General features: G+C 43.4%; 1 protein-coding gene across 2 annotated transcripts in view; it reads left to right on the forward strand.

Annotated features, from left to right (window-relative positions):
* Positions 1 to 19,984, forward strand: part of LOC100359295 (uncharacterized protein C3orf20) — a 76,496-nt gene that overhangs the window by 44,029 nt on the left and 12,483 nt on the right. For both annotated transcript variants that reach the window (XM_089306587.1, XM_089306586.1), the window contains 3 exons: positions 4,630 to 4,761; positions 5,680 to 5,803; positions 7,092 to 7,344. In XM_089306587.1, the coding sequence (XP_089162713.1) occupies positions 4,630 to 4,761; positions 5,680 to 5,803; positions 7,092 to 7,344 (509 nt within the window). The remainder of the gene's footprint in view (positions 1 to 4,629; positions 4,762 to 5,679; positions 5,804 to 7,091; positions 7,345 to 19,984) is intronic.

Genomic DNA, 19,984 nt, shown 5'->3' on the forward strand with positions numbered 1-19,984 from the left:
CATAGTCAAAGTGGAGGTTCTCTCCTCCCTTCAGAGAAAGGTACCTCCTTCTTTGAAGACCTGTTCTTTCCACTGGGTTCTCACTCACAGAGATCTTTTGCCAGAGTGTCTTGGCTTTCCATGCCTGAAATACTCTCATGGGCTTTTCAGCCAGATCCGAATGCCTTTAGGGCTGATTCTGAGGCCAGAGTGCTATTTAGGACATCTGCCATTCTATGAGTCTGCTGAGTATCTCACTTCCCATGTTGGATCACTCTCCCCTTTATTTATTCTATCAGTTAGTGTTAGCAGGTACTAGACTTGTTTATGTGCTCCCTTTGACTCTTAGTCCTTTCATTATGATCAATTGTGAACTGAAATTGATCACTTGGAATAGTGAGATGGCATTGGTACATGCCACCTTGATGAGATTGAATTGGAATCCCCTGGTATGTTTCTAACTACCATTTGGGGCAAGTCAGCTTGAGCATGTCCCAAATTATACATCTCTTCCCTCTCTTATTCCCACTCTTATGTTTAACAGGGATCACATTTCAGTTAATTTTCAACACTTAAGAATAACTGTGTGATAATTACAGAATTAAACCAGTCATATTAAGTAGAACAGACAAAAAAAATACTAAGAGGGATAATGTATTAAGTTGTTCATTAACAGTCAGGGCTATGCTGATCAAGTCACCGTTTCCCATAGTGTCCATTTCACTTCAACAGGTTTCCTTTTTGGTGTTCAGTCAGTTGTCACCGATCAGGGAGAACATATGGTATTTGTCCCTTTGGGACTGGCTTACTTCACTCAGCATGATGTGTTCCAGATTCCTCCATTTTGTTGCAAATGACTGGATTTCGTTGTTTCTTACTGCGGTATAGTATTCTAAAGAATACATATCCCATAATTTCTTTATCCAGTCTACCGTTGATGGGCATTTAGGTTGGTTCCAGGTCTTGGCTATTGTGAATTGTGCTGCAATAAACATTAGGGTGCAGACCGCTTTTTTGTTTGCCAATTTAAATTCCTTTGGGTAAATTCCAAGGAGTGGGATGGCTGGGTCGAACGGTAGGGTTATATTCAGGTTTCTGAGGAATCTCCAGACTGACTTCCATAGTGGCTTGACCAGTTTGCATTCCCACCAACAGTGGGTTAGTGTCCCTTTTTCCCCACATCCTCACCAGCATCTGTTGTTGGTAGATTTCTGTATGTGAGCCATTCTAACCGGGGTGAGGTGAAACCTCATTGTGGTTTTGATTTGCATTTCCCTGATTGCTAGTGACCTTGAACATTTTTTCATGTGCCTGTTGGCCATTTGGATTTCCTCTTTTGAAAAATGTCTATTGAGGTCCTTGGCCCATCTCTTAAGTGGGTTGTTGGTTTTGTTTTTGTGGAGTTTCTTGATCTCTTTGTAGATTCTGGTTATTAACCCTTTATCTGTTGCATAGTTTGCAAATATTTTTTCCCATTCTGTCAGTTGCCTCTTCACTCTCCTGACTGTTTCTTTTGCAGTACAGAAACTTCTCAATTTGATGCAATCCCAATAGTTGATTTTGGCTTTGACTGCCTGTGCCTCCCGGGTCTTTTCCAGAAATTCTTTGCCTGTGCCAATATCTTGAAGGGTTTCTCCAATGTTCTCTAATAACTTGTGGTGTCAGGACGTAGATTTAGGTCTTTAATCCATGTTGAGTGGATTTTTTACACAGTCATTTTCAATAAAATAAATCAGTGGTGTCTGTGCATGGACTACAGGAATAGATGAGAGGGGGTAATTTTAGATGATTCTATGATGGAGTTTGTGTTTGGATAGAAACAGAGAAGTCACTGAGATGATCAAAGGTTGATAATGGTTTTATTTATTTCTTTATTTTAAATGTTTATTTGAAAGACAGAGTTAGAGGGAGACATACACACACGGGGTGGGGGGGGTGAGAAAGAGAGAGAGTGAGAGAGAGTGCTAGCGCTTCCATCCACTGGTCCACTCCCCAAAAGACTGCAATGACTGGGACTGAGCCAGGCCAAAGCCAGGAACAAGGGTCCATCTGGGTCTCTCACATGGGTGGCAGGGGCCCAATTATTTGGACCATCTTTCACTGCTTTCCCAGGTGCATTAGCTGCAAGCTGAATCAGAAGTGGAATAGAGGTATTCAGACTGGTGCTAATATGGAATGCCAGTGTCATAGACAACAGCTTAACACACTGTGCCATAATGCTGTCCCCATGATGCTGTTTTAGATGTGTAGATTTGGCTCAATGGCATATCATTTTGGACTGTTGTGACATGAATCTTGATCTAGGATGAGAGATTGAGGATGATAGAAAAGACATGAGGGATTGAGTTAATCTCAGGAAGACAGGCCATAGCTGAGTTAGTAGAACATCAGTGTATTGGGGGCATCTAGAAAGAGGAAAATAAACTGGCCATGGAACAGGGATAGTAAATAACATCTATACCATGCTGAACCACAGACATGTTTTATTCAAATAAATCTGCCCAGTGCCTTAAGAGAAAGATTTGGGGGGCTGATGTAGTGGTGTAGAGAGTAGTTACCACTTATAACACTGGCATCCCATGTGGGCACCGATTCATGTCCTGACTGCTTTGCTTCTGATCCAGCTCCCTTTTAATGGCCTGGGAAAGCAGCAGAAGATGGCTTGAGTGTTTGGGACCCTGCCACCCATGTGGGAGTCCTGGATGAAGCTCCTGGCTCCTAGGTTCAGCCTGGCTCAGCTGTGGCCATAGTGGCCATCTGGGGAGTAAACCAGCAGGTGGAAGATATCTCTCACTATCTTTCCCTTTCTGTAGCTCTTACTTTCAAATAAGTAGATAAAACATTTTTAAGAAAAAATTTAAAAAGAGAAAAATTTTGTTATTGTCCCTAGACACAGAGAAGCTAAACAATTTCCATATAGTTGCTCAACTGACAATCCCTACATTGATATTTTAGTTCTGTCTTACTACAGAGCTTCAGCTCTAGAACCCTGGCTCTATACTACATCTCTAGAAGGAGAAGAGGAGAGAATACAGTTTCTCTCAGCCAAGGGTGAGCCACAGGTCTGAAGATGTCAAAAGACTAGAGAAATCATAGTTCATATGTTTAGATGGTTGCTGGAAGGGACTAGCATCTAGACTACAGAGGATAAGGAAGATAATCAGTGATGATGAAGTTGATTGTGGGCCTCTAGGCCAACCACTGGAGCAGCAGAAGGAAATGGAAGGAGAAAATGGGCAAGCGTTTTGTCCTGGTCCAGAGGAGCCCTGGGGTGTGTGTAGGCAAGGGGATATTGCAGGTCAGGGCTACCAAAGACCAGGAGAAGCACAGCAGTGAGCACTGCACACCAAGGCCCTTGGGTGGGGCGGCTGTGCAGAAATAACACTGTGTGCATGAAAACCACGACCTGCTCTGCTGCCTCCTGACAGTATGTGCTCATGGTGGGCAAGGGCCTTTCAGGCCTCCGAGCTGCTTCCATCATTTTTAGCTCATCTGACCCTGAAAATAGCCTTTCAACTATTTGATGTTGAGGAATTTGAGATTCAGAGAAGCTAAATGACTTGCTAACAGGAGGCAAAACAAGGACTCACCCCTAGGTCGCAGAGTTTTCAGTAAGGAGTGAATTGTCTTATGGGCAATTGACCCTCCCTTGGTTCCTGTCTGGGGTTGCTGAAGAGGAAATCCCATCCTATTGGAAGTGGTGAAGAAGTAGCTCCCGGGGCCAGCACTGTGGCATAGAGGGTAAGGCCACCACCTGCAGTGCCCGCATCCCATATGGGCGCAGGTTTGAGTCCTGATTGCTCCACTTCCAATCCAGCTCTCTGCTGTGGCCTGAGAAAGCAGTGGAAGATGGCCAAAGTCCTTGGGCCCCTGCACCCATGTGGGAGACCTGGAGGAGGTGCCTGGCTCCTGGTTTCAGATCGGCACAGCTTTGGCAGTTGTGGTCAACTGGGGAATAAACCAGTGGATGGAAGACATTTCTTTCCCTCCCTTCCTCCCTGCCTCCCTCCCTCCCTCCATCTCTTTCCCTCTCCCTCTCCCTCTCCCTCTCCCTCTCCCTCTCCCTCTGCATCTCCATAACTCTGCCTCGCAAATAAATAAATAAATCTTCCACAAAAAAAGTAGTTCCTGCCCCCTTTTCCATCTGGCTTTGGCTCCTCCTCATGAAGAGTAGTGATTCATTTAGTGACTTTGGGAGAAGGGACTGAGATGTGTGGCTCAGCCCTTTCTGGGTTCTTGTCATCTGCCCACCTACCTGCAAGGGAGATGCTTGTTGGTGCTGCCCACCATGTGCTCACCTTCCCGCCTGCTGGACTGTGCTCCTAGTCAGGCCTGCTGCCTGAGTATGTTCATCTGTCCAGTTCAGGGAAGAGGGCTAGCTTCTGATCCAAGATGCATCTGCAGTCCAGCTTTACCAGAACAGAAGCTGATTCCCCTGCCTGATACCTGTGTCTCTTTCCCAATTGGTTCCATGCTTGGGTTGGAGAGGGAAGGAACAGAGGTATGGATACATCTGTTACTATCAACGGGAAAGAGTATACAAATCTTCAGCCCAAGCCCAGAGGTGTTTTGTGTTTTGGGGTGGGTCAGGAAGGAGTGGGAGGGACAAGGGACGCAGGAAACTTAGAGTGCTGATTTCTTCATCTGCAGGTGAATGAGCAATTGAAGCTAACAATCCTGGGGAAGGACTGCATTATCGTCACCTTCACCTCCCTGAATGAGACAGTAACGCTCACTGTATCATCCAAAAACTGTCCACACAGGCCGCTGCACAACAAATGGGTAAGGCAACGCTGATCAGGCACCGGCTCAGCCCCGAGGTGGGTCAACATGGGCTGCCCTTCACATCTCAGGGTGGGAGGTATGCCTACCCCCAGCAGCCTCCCATGTGAAGATCCAGGGAAGACAGAACAGGAATGGACAGATGTGGAACCTGAGTAGAGAATGCAATTGCTGATGGCTGAGGAAATCAGGGGAGGCATTCTAGAGAAAAATCAGACCCAATTAACAATTGACTCTGTAATCAGCATCTAGGTCTGCATTACCACTGAGATACCCCTGTGTTCAGAGCAGGTCATAGGTCAGATTCCTTGGGAAACAGTCTTGAGAGTAGAGGTAAATGCACGGGAGTTTGTGGGAACTGCTCCTGGCAATAGCCTTATTGAGGGTTTGGGCACCGAAATGACCAAGAGGATCCTGGGGGGCTACACTGGTGCATCCACTCCAGAGTGAAATTGGAGAGCAGCTGAAGCTCTGGAGAGGCTTTTATCTATCCAGTTATTCATGAATTCAGCAAGATTTTTTGGGCACCTTCTGCATTACATGCACTCATTCACAAAGAAGACCAAGACCCAGTTGCTGCCCTGTAGGAGGTTACAGTCTAGTATAGGAATGGAGGAGATAGTTTCCACAGAACTCATTACTTTTCAAAGTGCTAACTTCTTTGTTGCAGCTTCATAGAGCATAATGGGAATCCAAGGCAAGGGACAATTTTGCCCCTGGGCATCAGGGAAACCCTCTAAGGAGGGGACTCCTGAGTCAGGTTTGGGCTGGTGTGCAGGAATTCACTTGGCTAGGAAGGAAAAATGTGGGTTCCAGGAAGAACACCTCAAATCAGAGCAAGTCCTGATTATCACTCAGCTAGTCAGATGGCTCCTCAGGGAGCATGTAGCAATCATCCTTCCCCTTTCTCTCTGCAAGCCGACCCACAGAATCAGTATCATGGATGACAAGATGTCTAAGATAAGCCGAGCCCTAACTGAGCTGAAGAAGCGATTTCAAAAGACGACGATTCTGTTCACAAATTCCATCTTGGTGGCAGCAGGTAGGTGGGGTGCGGGGAGTGGGTGAAGGCCTATTTAATGGCTTCTTAAATCTTTACTGGCTGTTACATCTTAAGTGTGAGCCTCCAGGACATAGTACTGACAGGAATGTTTTCCCATTTTGGATAGGAACATTGGGCACAGGTTGCTGAAGGGATTGGTCTGAAGTCAACCAGTTAAGAATAGTGAACTTAGCCAACTTTGCTTTCTGAACTCTTTCCATATGACTCTTTAATGTCTCCATGTGACTGTCTTATTTTCCTGTATCTCCCACTGTCTTTTTGTTTTCTTTTCATCCCTACCTTTCACCTACTTCATGTTTCACCTCCAACTACCATATCAATTGTCATCCATTTATGGTCCTCATTCTTCCCTTGTATGAAAGGTCTCAATGATAGAAAAGCAGTCACCTCACTTACCTGTAACTGTTCGGCCCCCAGATCTCTCCCAGGCCCAGTGAGTGACCTTAGCACTCTTTGACGTCTAGTCTCTCCTGACTATTGACAGACGTGAAAACAAGGAGACACTGATTGACCCCTACTCTGTGAAATCCCTGGCTGATCCCAGAGGGGCTGTGCTTCTTGCATAGCCTCACGGGGGAGTGTCTCCTTATCTTTAGAAACTTACTTCAATTCTCTCTTAACTCTCACAACACTTCATACCTGCTCTAGTTACAAATCTTATTACCTAGGATGGCAAATATTTCTTAGTAGGAGTTCCCAGAAGCCAGGAACCTTTTCTTGGGTTATCTCTGTATGCCCAGCACTTGTATTCAAGAAATGTTTGGTAAGTAAATGAAGAAATGAGATGTGCCTAGCCCTACAAGTTTTTCAGTCTAGTAGGAAAAGAAAGACAAGCATGTAAATAAATACAGTACAACAAAGAAAGCAGATGGAATTGATGTAATCCTAGAGACAGGGAACAACATCATCATGGAGGGGAGGGACACAGGCCAGGAATGCTTCATGTCCCTTGCCTTGGTTGTACAAAAGACAAAAGCAGAATGAAATATGGCCCCCTTGGGGAAAGTGAGATTGAAACTGGGGTTTTGGAGAATAAATAGAAATGAGGCTTATATATTCTTAGATTCAGCTAGTGTTTACTGATCTCTAGTTATACTAGTATTGTGACACTGTGGTAGACACAGGAGGTTGACAACCTGGGCTGAAGAATCAGGAGTGAAAAAGGAGATGGGGTGTGCTGATATGCACTCTGCTGTTTAGAGCTTAAGAGCAGGGGCAGAGAAGGGGCAGCCATGAATGGAAATTGACTGTGGTCTTCTGTTAACAGGTCTGCTCACGGTAGACTATCCCCCTGTAAGGAAAGAGGCAGAATGTGGTCGATTCAAGTTGGGATCTGGATATTTGCCTGGACAGGATCCCAAGCTAGCTTTATATGTAGCAAAAATTGCTTCACCGCTTCAGTCAGCTCAACGAGAATATTCAGTGGAAGAATCTTCGAAGGAGAAGCCTGAGCATATTCCTGTGAGCTCCATTAGGAAGAAAACCATCAAAATTCAGACCAAAGCCATGGCCACAGCCAGGTTAGCTTAATCCTTCATTTCTTCCATAAGTCCCAGGGGCTGTGATAGACAGTAGACCTACAATAGTGAACCAAACAGATGAGGCCTCTCCCTTTTAGAGCTTACCTTTTAGGGATAGGGAAATATGAATGAATGAAATAATTTGAGTTAGTCTTCTAGGCTAAGAAGAAAAATATAGGTAATGTGTTAGAACAGGAGTTTGCTGTGGATCAAATCTGCCCCAGCTGTTTTTCTGTCTGGGCAAACTGTATGTGGTTTTTACATTTTTAAGTACTTGACTGGAAAAAGATAAGAAGAATATTTCATGATGTGAAATGATTTGAAATTCAGTATCCATACAAAGGTATTATTGAAACACATGCCCACACATTGACATATCTTTCATAGCTACCACCCTACCATACTGGAAATGTTGACTTTTTTGACAATGGCCATGAGGCCTGAAAGACCTCATGTATTTACTACCCAACTGCATTGAAAATGCTGGGTGGCCCCTGGGATAGAGGGGGATGGGAAGTACAGTAGAATGTGCCCCATTTGGGATAGGATCAAGGAAGGCAACTTGGGTGTGAGATTTAAATAGAGATCTGAAGGATGAGAAACAGGCAGATGCAAACAGATGTGGGAAGTGAACATCAGACAGAGGATATGGCAAGTCCAAAGGCCCTGAAGCAGAAGCATTTTTGGCATGTGTGAGAGAGATTAAGAAGACCAGTGTGACTGGAGCATTGTGCAGAAGGCGGACAGTAATGTGAATTGAGACCAGAGTGGTAGGTAGGGGTTTGCTCAAGTAGCCTTGTTAGTGTCATAGGAAATCATTCCACAGCTTTAAGAGAGAAAGCGTTATCATCTGATTTACCTTTTTTAACTTTAAAAATATATAAAAATATATTTTAACTTTAAAATATATTATAACTTTAGAAAATTTAGTTTTTATTTATTTAGGTCCTCTCTAATTTCTGTATAATATTTTATAATTTTCAACATAGCGATCATTATGTATCTTTCATTAGATTTTGATGCTTATAAATTATATTTTAACTTTATTTTTCACTTGTTGCTGATATACAGAAAAATCATTTTAAATCAGTTTAAATTTATTTTTAACTTATTTACAGTAGATTTTACATTTTTGGTACAAATGTCTGAGTTTTGGCAAAAGCGTGGGAGATATGTAACCACCACTATAGTCAAGATGCTGAACAATTGCATCCCTCCTCCTAAAGAAATAAGTTCTCTGTGTTATCCCTTTGCAGTCAAACTCTTTCCTCAACCTCAGTCCTTGACAGCTGCTGGTATGGTCTCTGTAGCTATGGTTTTTGATTTCCTGGAATTCTACTCTATGTAGCCTTTAGGATTTATCTCCTTTCACTTAGCATAATGTGTCTATGATTTACCCATGTTGTTGCACGTATCAACATGTTTTGTTAAGTAATGCTCTGTTGTGGAAGACTGCAGCTCTACCCCCACGTTCAGATATTTACCCCAATTTGAGGTTTATTACAGTGAAAGGATACATGATAGGATAATCAAGGGAAAAATATACAGGTATAATCTTGCACAGGCAAGGAAACACTAAGCATGCTCCTTTCTCTGGGACAAAACATGCAGTAACATGTGTGCGGTATTTCTGCCTGTGACACCCATGAGAGACTCAGAACCTAAGCAATTTATTGCGTGTTGGTCACATAGATATCCTCTGCCTACCAACTGTCAAAATCCCAGACTCTCAGACAAAAAGAGGTGTTTATCACATTCCAGACATAGAGTCAGGAAAGTTTGCTTTGTCACGATCCCAGACAACAATCAAGGGCCAACCTTATAAGCTAGTCCTTCTGAAGCTAGCAGTCTTGGGCCTTCTAATATGAGCTCTTTTCTGCATATGTTATATAACATAGATTGAAAAAATATATTTATCCATTGAACCTCTGAAAGGCATCTGGATTGTTCTCAGCTTTGCATTATTATGGATGACACCACTATCAGTACTCTTGAACAGGTTTTTATGTGAACATAGGTTGTCATTTCACTTAGGTACAAACTAAGTTACTGGTCCTATAATAAGCACATATTTAACTTTATAAAAAACTGCCAAACTGTCCTTTCAAGTAGCTGTATTCTCACCAAAAATGTATGAGAGTTCCAAATGTTCCAAATCTTTGTTAGTGCTTGGTATTGTCAGGATTTTTGTTTTGTTTGATCTATGCTAATAGAAGACTATCATTTTAATTTACATTTCTCCAATAGCTAGTAACTAATGATGTTGAGCATCTTTTCATGGGCTTATTTATCATTTATATATTTTCTTTGGTGAAGTGTCTATTTAAATCTTTTGCACATTTTTTAATTAGGTTGTTTTCTCATGGTTGCATTTTGAGTGTTCTTTATTCTGGTTAGAAGTCTTTCATCAGATATGCTACTTAAAATATTTTCCCTAAGTCTTGATGTATTTGCAGAGGAAAGTTTATTTTTATGAAATCCAATTTATATTTTTTTCTTTTCTGATTTTGCTTTGCTGTTATTTCTAAAAAGTCTTTTTCTAACCCAGTGGTTCTCAACGGGAGACAAGTATGTCCTCCCTGCCATGGGACATTTACCAGTTGTTAGAGTTATTTTGATGGCCATGACTGGGAAGGGGTTGTCACAGCTAGCTGTCTAATGAGAGAGGAAGAGATGTTGCTAAATGTGGTGAATGATTATACAGTCCAAAATGTCAGTAGTGCAAAATTTGAGAAAATGTCAAACAGTTTTCTTTGCTTTTTTCTAAAAGTTTTATAGTTCATGTTTTATACTTAGGTCTATAATATACTTTGAGTTCATTTTTGTATATAGTGCAATGTATGGGTTGAAATTTGCTTGCCTGTTTTGCATGTAGATATACAGTAGCATTTTATAAAAAAATTTTTTCTTCATCCTTACATATTTCTTAAAGAGGTGTGGGACATATTCATATGGCTCTCTTTCTGGACTCTATTTTGTTAATATGATGAATTACACTGATTTTGAATGTAATTTGAAATTTGAACCAGCCTTGCATTCCTGAAATTAATTCCATGTCATCACAAGATATTATTCTTTTTTCTATATTGCTGGATTAAATTTGCTAGTATTTTGTTGAAGATGTTTGTGTCTGTAATCATGAGGGTCATTACTCTTTACTTTCTTTTCTTATAATGCTTTTATCTGGCTTATCATTCTAAATTTGGCTTTTATAAAATGAGGTGGTAACCATTTCCTCCTCTTAATTTTTCATTGAATTGTGGATTTTTTTCTCCCCTGAAGTGTTTCGTAGGATTCGCTGATAAAAGTATCTCATCTAGCATTTCCTTTGTAGGAAATTGTGGGGAGCAACCGGACTAGACTAAGTTACTGGAATTAAGACTTATTCTATGCATCTGCTCTCCCACAATATGGCGCTGGGAGAGAAGTAAACAGCTTCCGCATAGCTGCCTCCAGTTCAACCAATTAACTGTAGGACTTGCTCCTGATTGGAGGAGAGCAGCGTACTCGGCGTGTGGGCAGCCGAGTTGGGATTGGCGGAGGAGGACTATAAAGGAGAAGAGAGACGGCATGCACCAGGAACATCTATGGGGAACATCTAAGGGAACCCGTGCAGCCCCCGAAGAAAGCCGGCCGGCGGTGTGCCGCTCCCCTGCGGAAGTGGGGAATGCGGCCAGGGGGAACTGCCCTTCCACGGAGGTGGAAGGGATAGTAGCCAACCCGGGAAGAACCAGCAGCAAACCCGGGGAGGGCCGAGCAGACTGAAAGAACAGCGCAGGGTCCTGTGTTGCTCCTCCACGAAGAGGGGGAGCGACATAATGGTGCCGTGACTCGGATATGAAGCCTAGGCAGGGCTTAGTGTCGTTCCTCCACGAAGAGGGGGAGCGACATAATGGTGCCGTGACTCGGATAGGAAACCTAGGACGGATAGGAAACCTAGCTCGGTTAGGAAACCTAGGACGGATAGCAAACTTAGGAGGGAAGAAACGGGAAGAAGTGGAAAATTACCGGAGAAAGAGACTAGCAAACAGCCTAGGGAAAAGCCGGACGAAAAGGGTGCCGGAAGAAGCTATTGAAAGCCTAGGCATAGACTCAGATACGGACTACGGGGGGAAGCTGGGAGAAATCTCTAAGGTCGAAAGCAAAAGTGAAAGCTAGAACAAACAGACTCGGACGCGGACTGTGGGGAGAGGCCAGGAGAAATGAGGGAGGAATATCGTTGGAGGAAAGCTTGGGGAAACATACCGGGTAGAGAAAAATGTTAGGGAAATTGAAGCCGCGGGGGGCAGGCCGAGGCGGAAACGGAAGCCACTTTGGGGTTCTCAAGTTAGCCCGGGAATAGGGGGCGAAAAGTTGAAACCAGAAGCTGAAACGTGAGCCAGGTTGGGATCCGTCTGATTAGCCCGGGGAGCAAAGGACGGGAAGCCAAACCGTGGGGCGGAGACGTACGCTGGGTTGAATTCGCCAGGCTAGCCCGGGGAACTTAGATTGAATGCTAGTGGCGGACACGTAAGCTACGCTGTGTTACTCGCGGAAGCCGCCGCGTGCAGAGAGAGCATGGGGCGTGAATAGATAGGGAACAGGGCTGGCGTAGGCCGTGGTTCAGACGCGAAAGGGTTAAGCGTGGAGACCGCGGAGCGCGCGAAGCCGAGCCGCGCAAAGCCGGGAAGCTGCGCAGATGAGAGAGGCGCGCGGGCTGAAGCGGCGCAGAGCCGGGAACCCGCCGGCGGGGCGAGGTGCCGGAAAGCCGCAGGGATAAGAGAAACAGAAGTTTAGAAGTAAAGTGAGAAAAATAGGAATGCTGGAAGATAGAAGTAAAATGGGAGAAATAGGAATGCCCGGAGATAGAGAAATAGAGAAATAAAAAGGCCTCCCTACAACACTGCAATGTGAGAGCTTGGATTCGGTCTGCCTAATCAAGTGAGGCGATGAGCACCTGCGGGCAGCTAGCAGCTTATGCGCCGCAGGTCACCGAAGACAGGCACGAATTAACATCAGTAAAGCTTCCCCACAATGCAACAATTAGGAGGCTTGGATTCGGTCTGCCTGATTTAAGGCGGTAAGCGCCAGCTAGCAGCTCGACCAGAGTATGAGCTGCAGGTCACCGAAGATAGGCACGAACCAACACTAATAAGTCTCCCCCACAATAAGGCAATGAGAAGGCTTGGATTCGGTTTGCCTGATAGAGCTTGTAAGCCCCTGCAGGCAGAGCAAAGCATGCGCTGCAGGGCACCGAACACAGGCACGCATCAGCGCCTAAAAACCTCCTCACAACATGGCGAAGAGAGGACCCGGATTCGGTTTGCCTGATTGATAGGACTTGTAAGAGCCTGTGGCAACTCTAGCAAGTAGAGCAGAGTGTGTGCCGCGGGACACCGAAGACAGGCGCGTATCAACGCCAAAAAATAAAAAGAAAGGGGGATCTGTGGGGAGCAACCGGACTAGACTAAGTTACTGGAATTAAGACTTATTCTATGCATCTGCTCTCCCACAATATGGCGCTGGGAGAGAAGTAAACAGCTTCCGCATAGCTGCCTCCAGTTCAACCAATTAACTGTAGGACTTGCTCCTGATTGGAGGAGAGCAGCGTACTCGGCGTGTGGGCAGCCGAGTTGGGATTGGCGGAGGAGGACTATAAAGGAGAAGAGAGACGGCATGCACCAGGAACATCTATGGGGAACATCTAAGGGAACCCGTGCAGCCCCCGAAGAAAGCCGGCCGGCGGTGTGCCGCTCCCCTGCGGAAGTGGGGAATGCGGCCAGGGGGAACTGCCCTTCCACGGAGGTGGAAGGGATAGTAGCCAACCCGGGAAGAACCAGCAGCAAACCCGGGGAGGGCCGAGCAGACTGAAAGAACAGCGCAGGGTCCTGTGTTGCTCCTCCACGAAGAGGGGGAGCGACAGGAAATGTTTTTAAAACAAACTTAATTACTTTAATAAATGTAGGACCATTCAGTTTATCTGTTTCTTTCTGAGTGAACTTAAGAAGTTTATGTATTTGGAGAAATTGGTCCATTTAATCTAAGTTACTAAATTCATATGAGTAGAGTTGTTTATAGCTTTTCTTTATTATCTTCTATTATCTGTATGGTCTTTAATGATATGCCTTCTTTTATTTATGATATTGGTAAGTTGAATCTTCTCTTTTTTATCTTGGTCACTCTGGCTAGTTTCATCAGTTTTCTTGATCTTTTCAAGTAATCAGCTTTGTTGATTATAGTTTTTCTATTTTTAATTTTGTCTCTTCATTTTTATCTTCCTTCTGCTTCTTTTGTGTGTAAGACTCAATTATTGATTTGAGGCATTTTTTTCTAATATGTAAGTACTTAATCCTACACATGTCTCTGTAAGCACTGCTTTAACTATATTTCACAAATTTTGATATGTTGGATTTTTATTTTTATTTGGTTTAAAATATTTTCTAATTCTATGTGATTTTATCTTTGACCCATGGGTTGTTTAGAAATCTAGTGCTGAGGCCAGCGCTGTGGCATAGTGGGTAAAGCCACTGCCTGCAGTGTTGGCATCCCATATGGGCACCAGTTCTAGTCCCATCTGCTCCACTTCCTATCCTGCTCTCTGCTATGGCCTGGGAAAGCAGTAGAAGATGGCCCAAGTTCTTGGCCCCTGCACCGGTGTGGGAGACCCGGAAGAATTGCCTGGCTCCTGTGTGGGGAGCAACTGGGAGCAACTCGGACTAGAGTAAGTTACTGGAATTAAGACTTATTCTATGCATCTGCTCTCCCACAATATGGCCCTGGGAGAGGAGAAAACAGCTTCTACGCAGCTGCCTCTTGCCAACTTGAGTGATGACCTCCAGGAGCTGATCCTGCTCCTGACTGGAGGAGAGCAGCGTACTCGGCGTGTGGGCAGCCGAGTTGGGATTGGTGGAAGAGGACTATAAAGGAGGAGAGAGACAACATGCACCAGGAACATCTATCTGAAGGAACACCTGTGCAGCCCCCGAGAGAGCCGGCCGGCGGTGTGCCGCTCCCCTGCAGAAGTGGGGAAAGTGGCCAGGGGGAACCGCCCTTCCACGGAGGTGGAAGGGACAGTAGCCAACCCGGGAAGAACCAGCAGCAAACCTGGGAAGGGCCGAGCAGACGAAAGAACAGCGCAGGGTCCTGTGTCGTTCCTCCACGAAGACGGGGAGCGACACTTCTGGCTTCGTATTTGCTCAGCTCTGGCTGTTGCAGCCATCTGGGGAGTGAACTAGAGGATGGAAGACCTCTCTCTCTCTCTCTCTCTCTGCCTCTGCTTCTCTGTTACTCTGCCTTTCAAATAAATACAAAAATCTTATTAAAAAAAAAAAAAGAAGTCTAGTGTTTAGTTTCCAAGTATTCAAGAGATTTTCTTTCTTTCTTTCTTTCTTTCTTTCTTTCTTTCTTTCTTTCTTTCTTTCTTTCTTTCTTTCTTTCTTTCTTTTCTTCCTTTCTTCCTTTCTTCCTTTCTTCCTTTCTTCCTTTCTTCCTTTCTTCCTTTCTTCTTTTCTTCCTTTCTTCCTTTCTTCCTTTCCTTCCCTCCCTCTCTCTCTCTCTCTTTCTTTCTTTCTTTCTTTCAACAGGCAGAGTGGACAGTGAGAGAGACAGAGAGAGAAAGGTCTTCTTTTGCCATTGGTTCACCCTCTAATGGCTGCCGTGGCTGACGTGCTGTGGCTGGCGCACCACGCTGATCTGAAGCCAGGAGCCAGGTGCTTCTCCTGGTCTCCCATGGGGTGCAGGGCCCAAGGACTTGGGCCATCCTCCACTACATTCCCGGGCCACAGCAGAGAGCTGGCTTGGAAGAGGGGCAACCGGGACAGAATCCGGCACCCTGACCGGGACTAGAACCCAGTGTGCCAGCGCCACAGGCGGAAGGTTAGCCTAGTGAGCTGCGGCAATGGCCTCAAGAGATTTTCTAGATAGTTTTCTGTCATTTATTTTTTAGTTTATTTTGTATGATGTCCTTCATTTTAAATTTGATGAGGTTTATTTTATGACCTTAGAATATGGTCTGTCTTGGTGAGTGTTACATGTTCACTTGAGAAGAATGGGTATTCTGCTCTTGTGGGCAGAAATTTCAACAAATGTCAATGATACCGTGTTGGTTGGTGTTTTTTTTTTTTTATTTCTTTTTATTTATTTGAGAGACCTAGAGAGAGAGAGAATACAATCCTATGATCTACGTCACTCTTCAGATGGCTACAAGGTCTGGGACTGGGCCAGGATCAAAAGCAGAAGCAAGGGGGCCAGCTCCATGATGCAGTAGTTTAATCCTCTGCCTGCAGCGCCAGCATCCCATATGGGTGCTGGTTCTAGTCCTGGCTGCCCCTCTTCCAATCTGGCTCTCTGCTATGTCCTGGGAAAGCAGTAGAAGATGGCCCAAGTGCTTGGGCCCCTGCACCCACATCAGAGATGGGAAGAAGAACCTGGCTCCTGGCTTTGGATTGGCGCAGCTCCAGCTGTTGTGGTCATCTGGGGAGTGAACCAACGGAAGGAAGACCTTTCTCTTTGTCTCTCCCTCTTGCTGTCTGTAACTCCACCTCTCAAATAAATAAATAAAATCTTTTTTTTTTTTTTAAAAAGCAGAAGCAGGAAATGTGATACAGTTCTCCCATGTGAGTGTCAGGAACCCAATAACTTGAATATCACTGTCGTGTCTAAGGGTCTGCCCTGTTGGGAAGCTTGAGTCAGAAGCCAGAGCAAGGAATCAAAGCCAGACCCTCCACTGTGAGATGTGAACATCTGAACCACTATCCTAAATACTTCCTTTCCATCCTTTTGTTTTTAATAGGACTGTATCATATTTAGAGTGAGTTTCTAATAGAGAGCATAGAAAATTGCACTTAATCTGATACTGTATCTTTTAATTAGTAGTTTTTTTAAATGATTTGCATTTAATATAATCTTGATATAATTGGATTTACTACCATTTTGTTTTGTTTGTACCCTCTGCTCTCCCTCCTCCCTGCATTCTTTTGGATTATTTGACTATTTTTTTAGTATTCAAGTTTAATTTTTTGAGTTTTTATTCTTTAGTATTTGTTTCAGTGTTTGCTTTAGGATTTACATCATACGTGCCTTACCTCCCACAGTCTATTTAGGTTTAATATTTACTACTTCAAAGGAAGTAAAGAAAAGCAATGATTTCAATTACTGTGGATTTCTTATCATAAACCATGGAGATCATAAGACATGTGAACAATATCTTTAAGGTGTTCAAAGGAAAAGCCAAAAACTAGCATTAAACCAGAATTCAGCATCCAGTGAATTTGCACATAGCTCTTTAGTAATACACATTTTAATGAACTTCTTGAAATACTACCCTCATGTGTACTATGTTGGTGTTTATTAGCTGTTCTCAACATTTTCTTTTATCTTCTGATTTCAAACAGCTTGATATCGATGTATCTGGACATGAATTTCTTTTATTTTATTGGGGGTGTGTAAACCTCTTGAATTTGCAGATTTGTATCTTAGCATAATTTAGGATGTCTTCAACCAGTATTTTTGGGGGGACACCAAAATCTTTCCCTTATCCTTCAGGGACTATTCTCTTGAAAGATAGGGAATACTAATCATAAATTTTGGACCTTTTGACGTCCCAGAAATCACTGAAGTTTTGCTATTTTTTTTTTAGTCATGTTTATGTTCTTCACATTGGGTTATTTGTTGGTCTGTTTTCAAGTTCACTGACCCTTTCCGCTGTCTTCATTCTACCATGAGCCCATCAAATGAATTCTGGTATTTCCAGTTTTCTTATCAGTTCTGAAACTCCCACCTGTTTGTTTTTCACATTTTCTGTTTCTGAGCTGAGAGTTTCTATCCATCCATTTCATAAAGGATAGTTGCAATAGTTGCCTTAAAGCTCTTAGTGATTCTAACATCTGGGTCACTTCAGGTTTAGCAGATGTCTGTCTTTTCATGGGTTTCTTTTGATTTGGAGTATATAGAATAATTTGGTTTATAGCCTGCACATTTTGTATATTATGTTATTAAACCTAGATCCTTTTAAAGTCTCTTGGAAATTTTTGATTTTGTTTATCTTTAGCAGACAACCAACTTGGCTAGCTTTAGACTACAAGTTCTTTACTGCCTTCTGTGAGTGGTGGTTCCATTATTGGTTCAGCTATCAAGGCTTTCACAATACTGTTTGGTCTGCTCCTCACACATACTACTACCAGGGTTGGTCTGTTCTTGGACAGTGCTTTATATGATAGTTCAGTTCTCAAAGCTTTTGTTCGGCTTTTTTGCGGAATGTTATGTGCACTACAACTTACTTATTAGCCCTGTACTTACCTTGGTTCATATGTAGAATTAGAGGTTACCCCCCACCCCGTGCTCTCTGATCTGCAAGATTTCCCCCACACTTTCCAGCTTGGGAACAATTCTTTGAATCTTCTGGATAAAGTCAGCCAAACCACAATTCCTTCAAGTTGTAGCCATCAGCACTCTCACACAGTTTCTCTACTCTCACACAGTTCTCTGTAACTGGGCTAGTCCTTAGAATGAAATGTCAGGAAAAAAAGATGTTTTACAATATGGGAGATTCCACTCATACTCTGCACACTAGGAGTCCACTTTTCCCAACTCTTTTATCCACTGGGTGGGTTTTTTATATCAGAGTTTTAGGTGCCCATGGCATGGCTGCCTTTGCCATTGCAATGGCAATGCTGTTGTACTGCTGGCATTGTCCCTAGGACAGAGTGAGGGGGTAAAAATAAATAACTAAAGAGATAACAAAAAGAGGGTTCTTTTCACAGGCCTAGAATCATGGAACCCCTTCTCCAGTTCCTCTGGCTCGACAGAAGGTCTTTCCTCAGAGATCTTGCTAACAGCTCAGTTTTTCAAGTTCAGCTAACCCTCAAGACCACACTGGGAGATACAGTAAGAAAAATAAAGTAAACCAGTAAACTCACCACAACTAAACTAATCATTCAGTTTTTGACTCTCCAACCCCTTCCACAATCTTCCTTTCAGAGTCAGCAAGGAGTTTTAGAAATTATTCTGTCCTGAATTTTTAGTTGCAATCATTAGGAATGATATGCTAGAGTGTATTAACTCCATCTTGGTCAGAAATTCAAACCACAATTGATTTTTTTAAATAATAGAAATAGAATTTTGTTCAATACTTTAATTTTGCTTGAGGTAACAATGTATCTTTTTTCCTTGAATCCACTAATGTGATGTTATAGTGATCTGATTTACATTTGTTTTTTATTTTTGTTCCATTTTTTCATTTTAAAATTTTTATGAATATAAAGAAAACATATTTCATGTATCTAACAGGTATAATTCTAAGAAGGTAACCATACTTCCCTCCCTCCCTCAGTTCCCCTCCTTCCTTCCATTTTTTTTCCTTTAATTTTTGCAAAAGCATAATTTCAGTCCACTCAGTTATAGCAGGCTTAATACACCACTAACCATAATATTCAACAAGTGTACAGTAGAAAGACCACAATTCCACAGAAGTATAAACAAGGACTAAAAACAACAATCATATTGCAACATAGCCATTTTATTTGTATACATTTTTTTTTTTGACAGGCAGAGTGGACAGTGAGAGAAAAAGACAGAGAGAAAGGTCTCCCTTTACTGTTGGTTCACCCCACAATGGCCGCTGCGGCCAGTTTGCTGTGGCCAGCGCACCGTGCTGATCCAAAGGCAGGAGCCAGGTGCTTCTCCTGGTCTCCCATGCGGGTGCAGGGCCCAAGCACTTGGGCCATCCTCCACTGTACTCCTGGGCCACAGCAAAGAGCTGGACTGGAAGAGGGGCAACTGGGACAGAATCCAGCGCCCCGACCAGGACTAGAACCCGGTGTGCTGGCGCTGCAAGTGGAGAATTAGCCTATTGAGCCGCAGCGCCGGCCCATTTTTTGGTATTCTATATAACTACCACAGATCAGAGAAAACATATGCTATTTGTCTTTTTGGGACTGGCACCACAATTGATTTCTACATATTGATTTTTTATCCAATAATCTTGCTTAATGACTTACTAGTGGTTTCTCAATCAATTCCTTTTTGAGTTTGTATAGAACTGGTTCTCTGCAAGGCTGTTTTCTTCTTTTCCAAATATGATATATTTCTGTTTATTTTCTTCCCTAATTGCACAGGTTAGGTACTCCAATGTAATGTTGAATGGAAATGGTAATAATAGGCATTATTATCTCAATATTGGAAGAAAAACTTTAAGTATTTGTATTATCCAGCTTTTTGTCACTATAAAATAATTACTGAGAGGCCAGCTTTGTGGTGCAGTGGGCTTAGCTGCCACCTGCAACACCAGTATCACATATCAGAGCAGTGGTTCAAGTCCCAGCTGCATGGCTCCTGATCTAGTTCCCTGGCAATATGCACGGGAAAGCAACAGAAGATGGCCCCAGTACTTGGGTCCCTGCCAACCATTTGGGACACCCAGGTAGAATTCCTGGTTCCTGGTTTCAGGTTACTCCGCCTTGGCCATTGCACCCATTTGGGGAGTGAACCAGAGCATAGAAGATTTCTATCTCTGTGTCTCTCCTTTTTTCTCTGTCACTCTACCTTTAAAATAAATAAATAAATCTTACAAAAGTTAAAAAGAAATATTCAAGAGGCGAGTGCTGTGGACAGGAGGTCAAGGTTGGAACACCTGCGTTCCATACTGTGAATGAGTCCTGGCTCC

This window comes from Oryctolagus cuniculus, chromosome 10 (genome assembly GCF_051225735.1).
Source record: "Oryctolagus cuniculus isolate XC-2025 breed Fujian yellow rabbit chromosome 10, ASM5122573v1, whole genome shotgun sequence".
NCBI classification, from domain to species: domain Eukaryota; kingdom Metazoa; phylum Chordata; class Mammalia; order Lagomorpha; family Leporidae; genus Oryctolagus; species Oryctolagus cuniculus.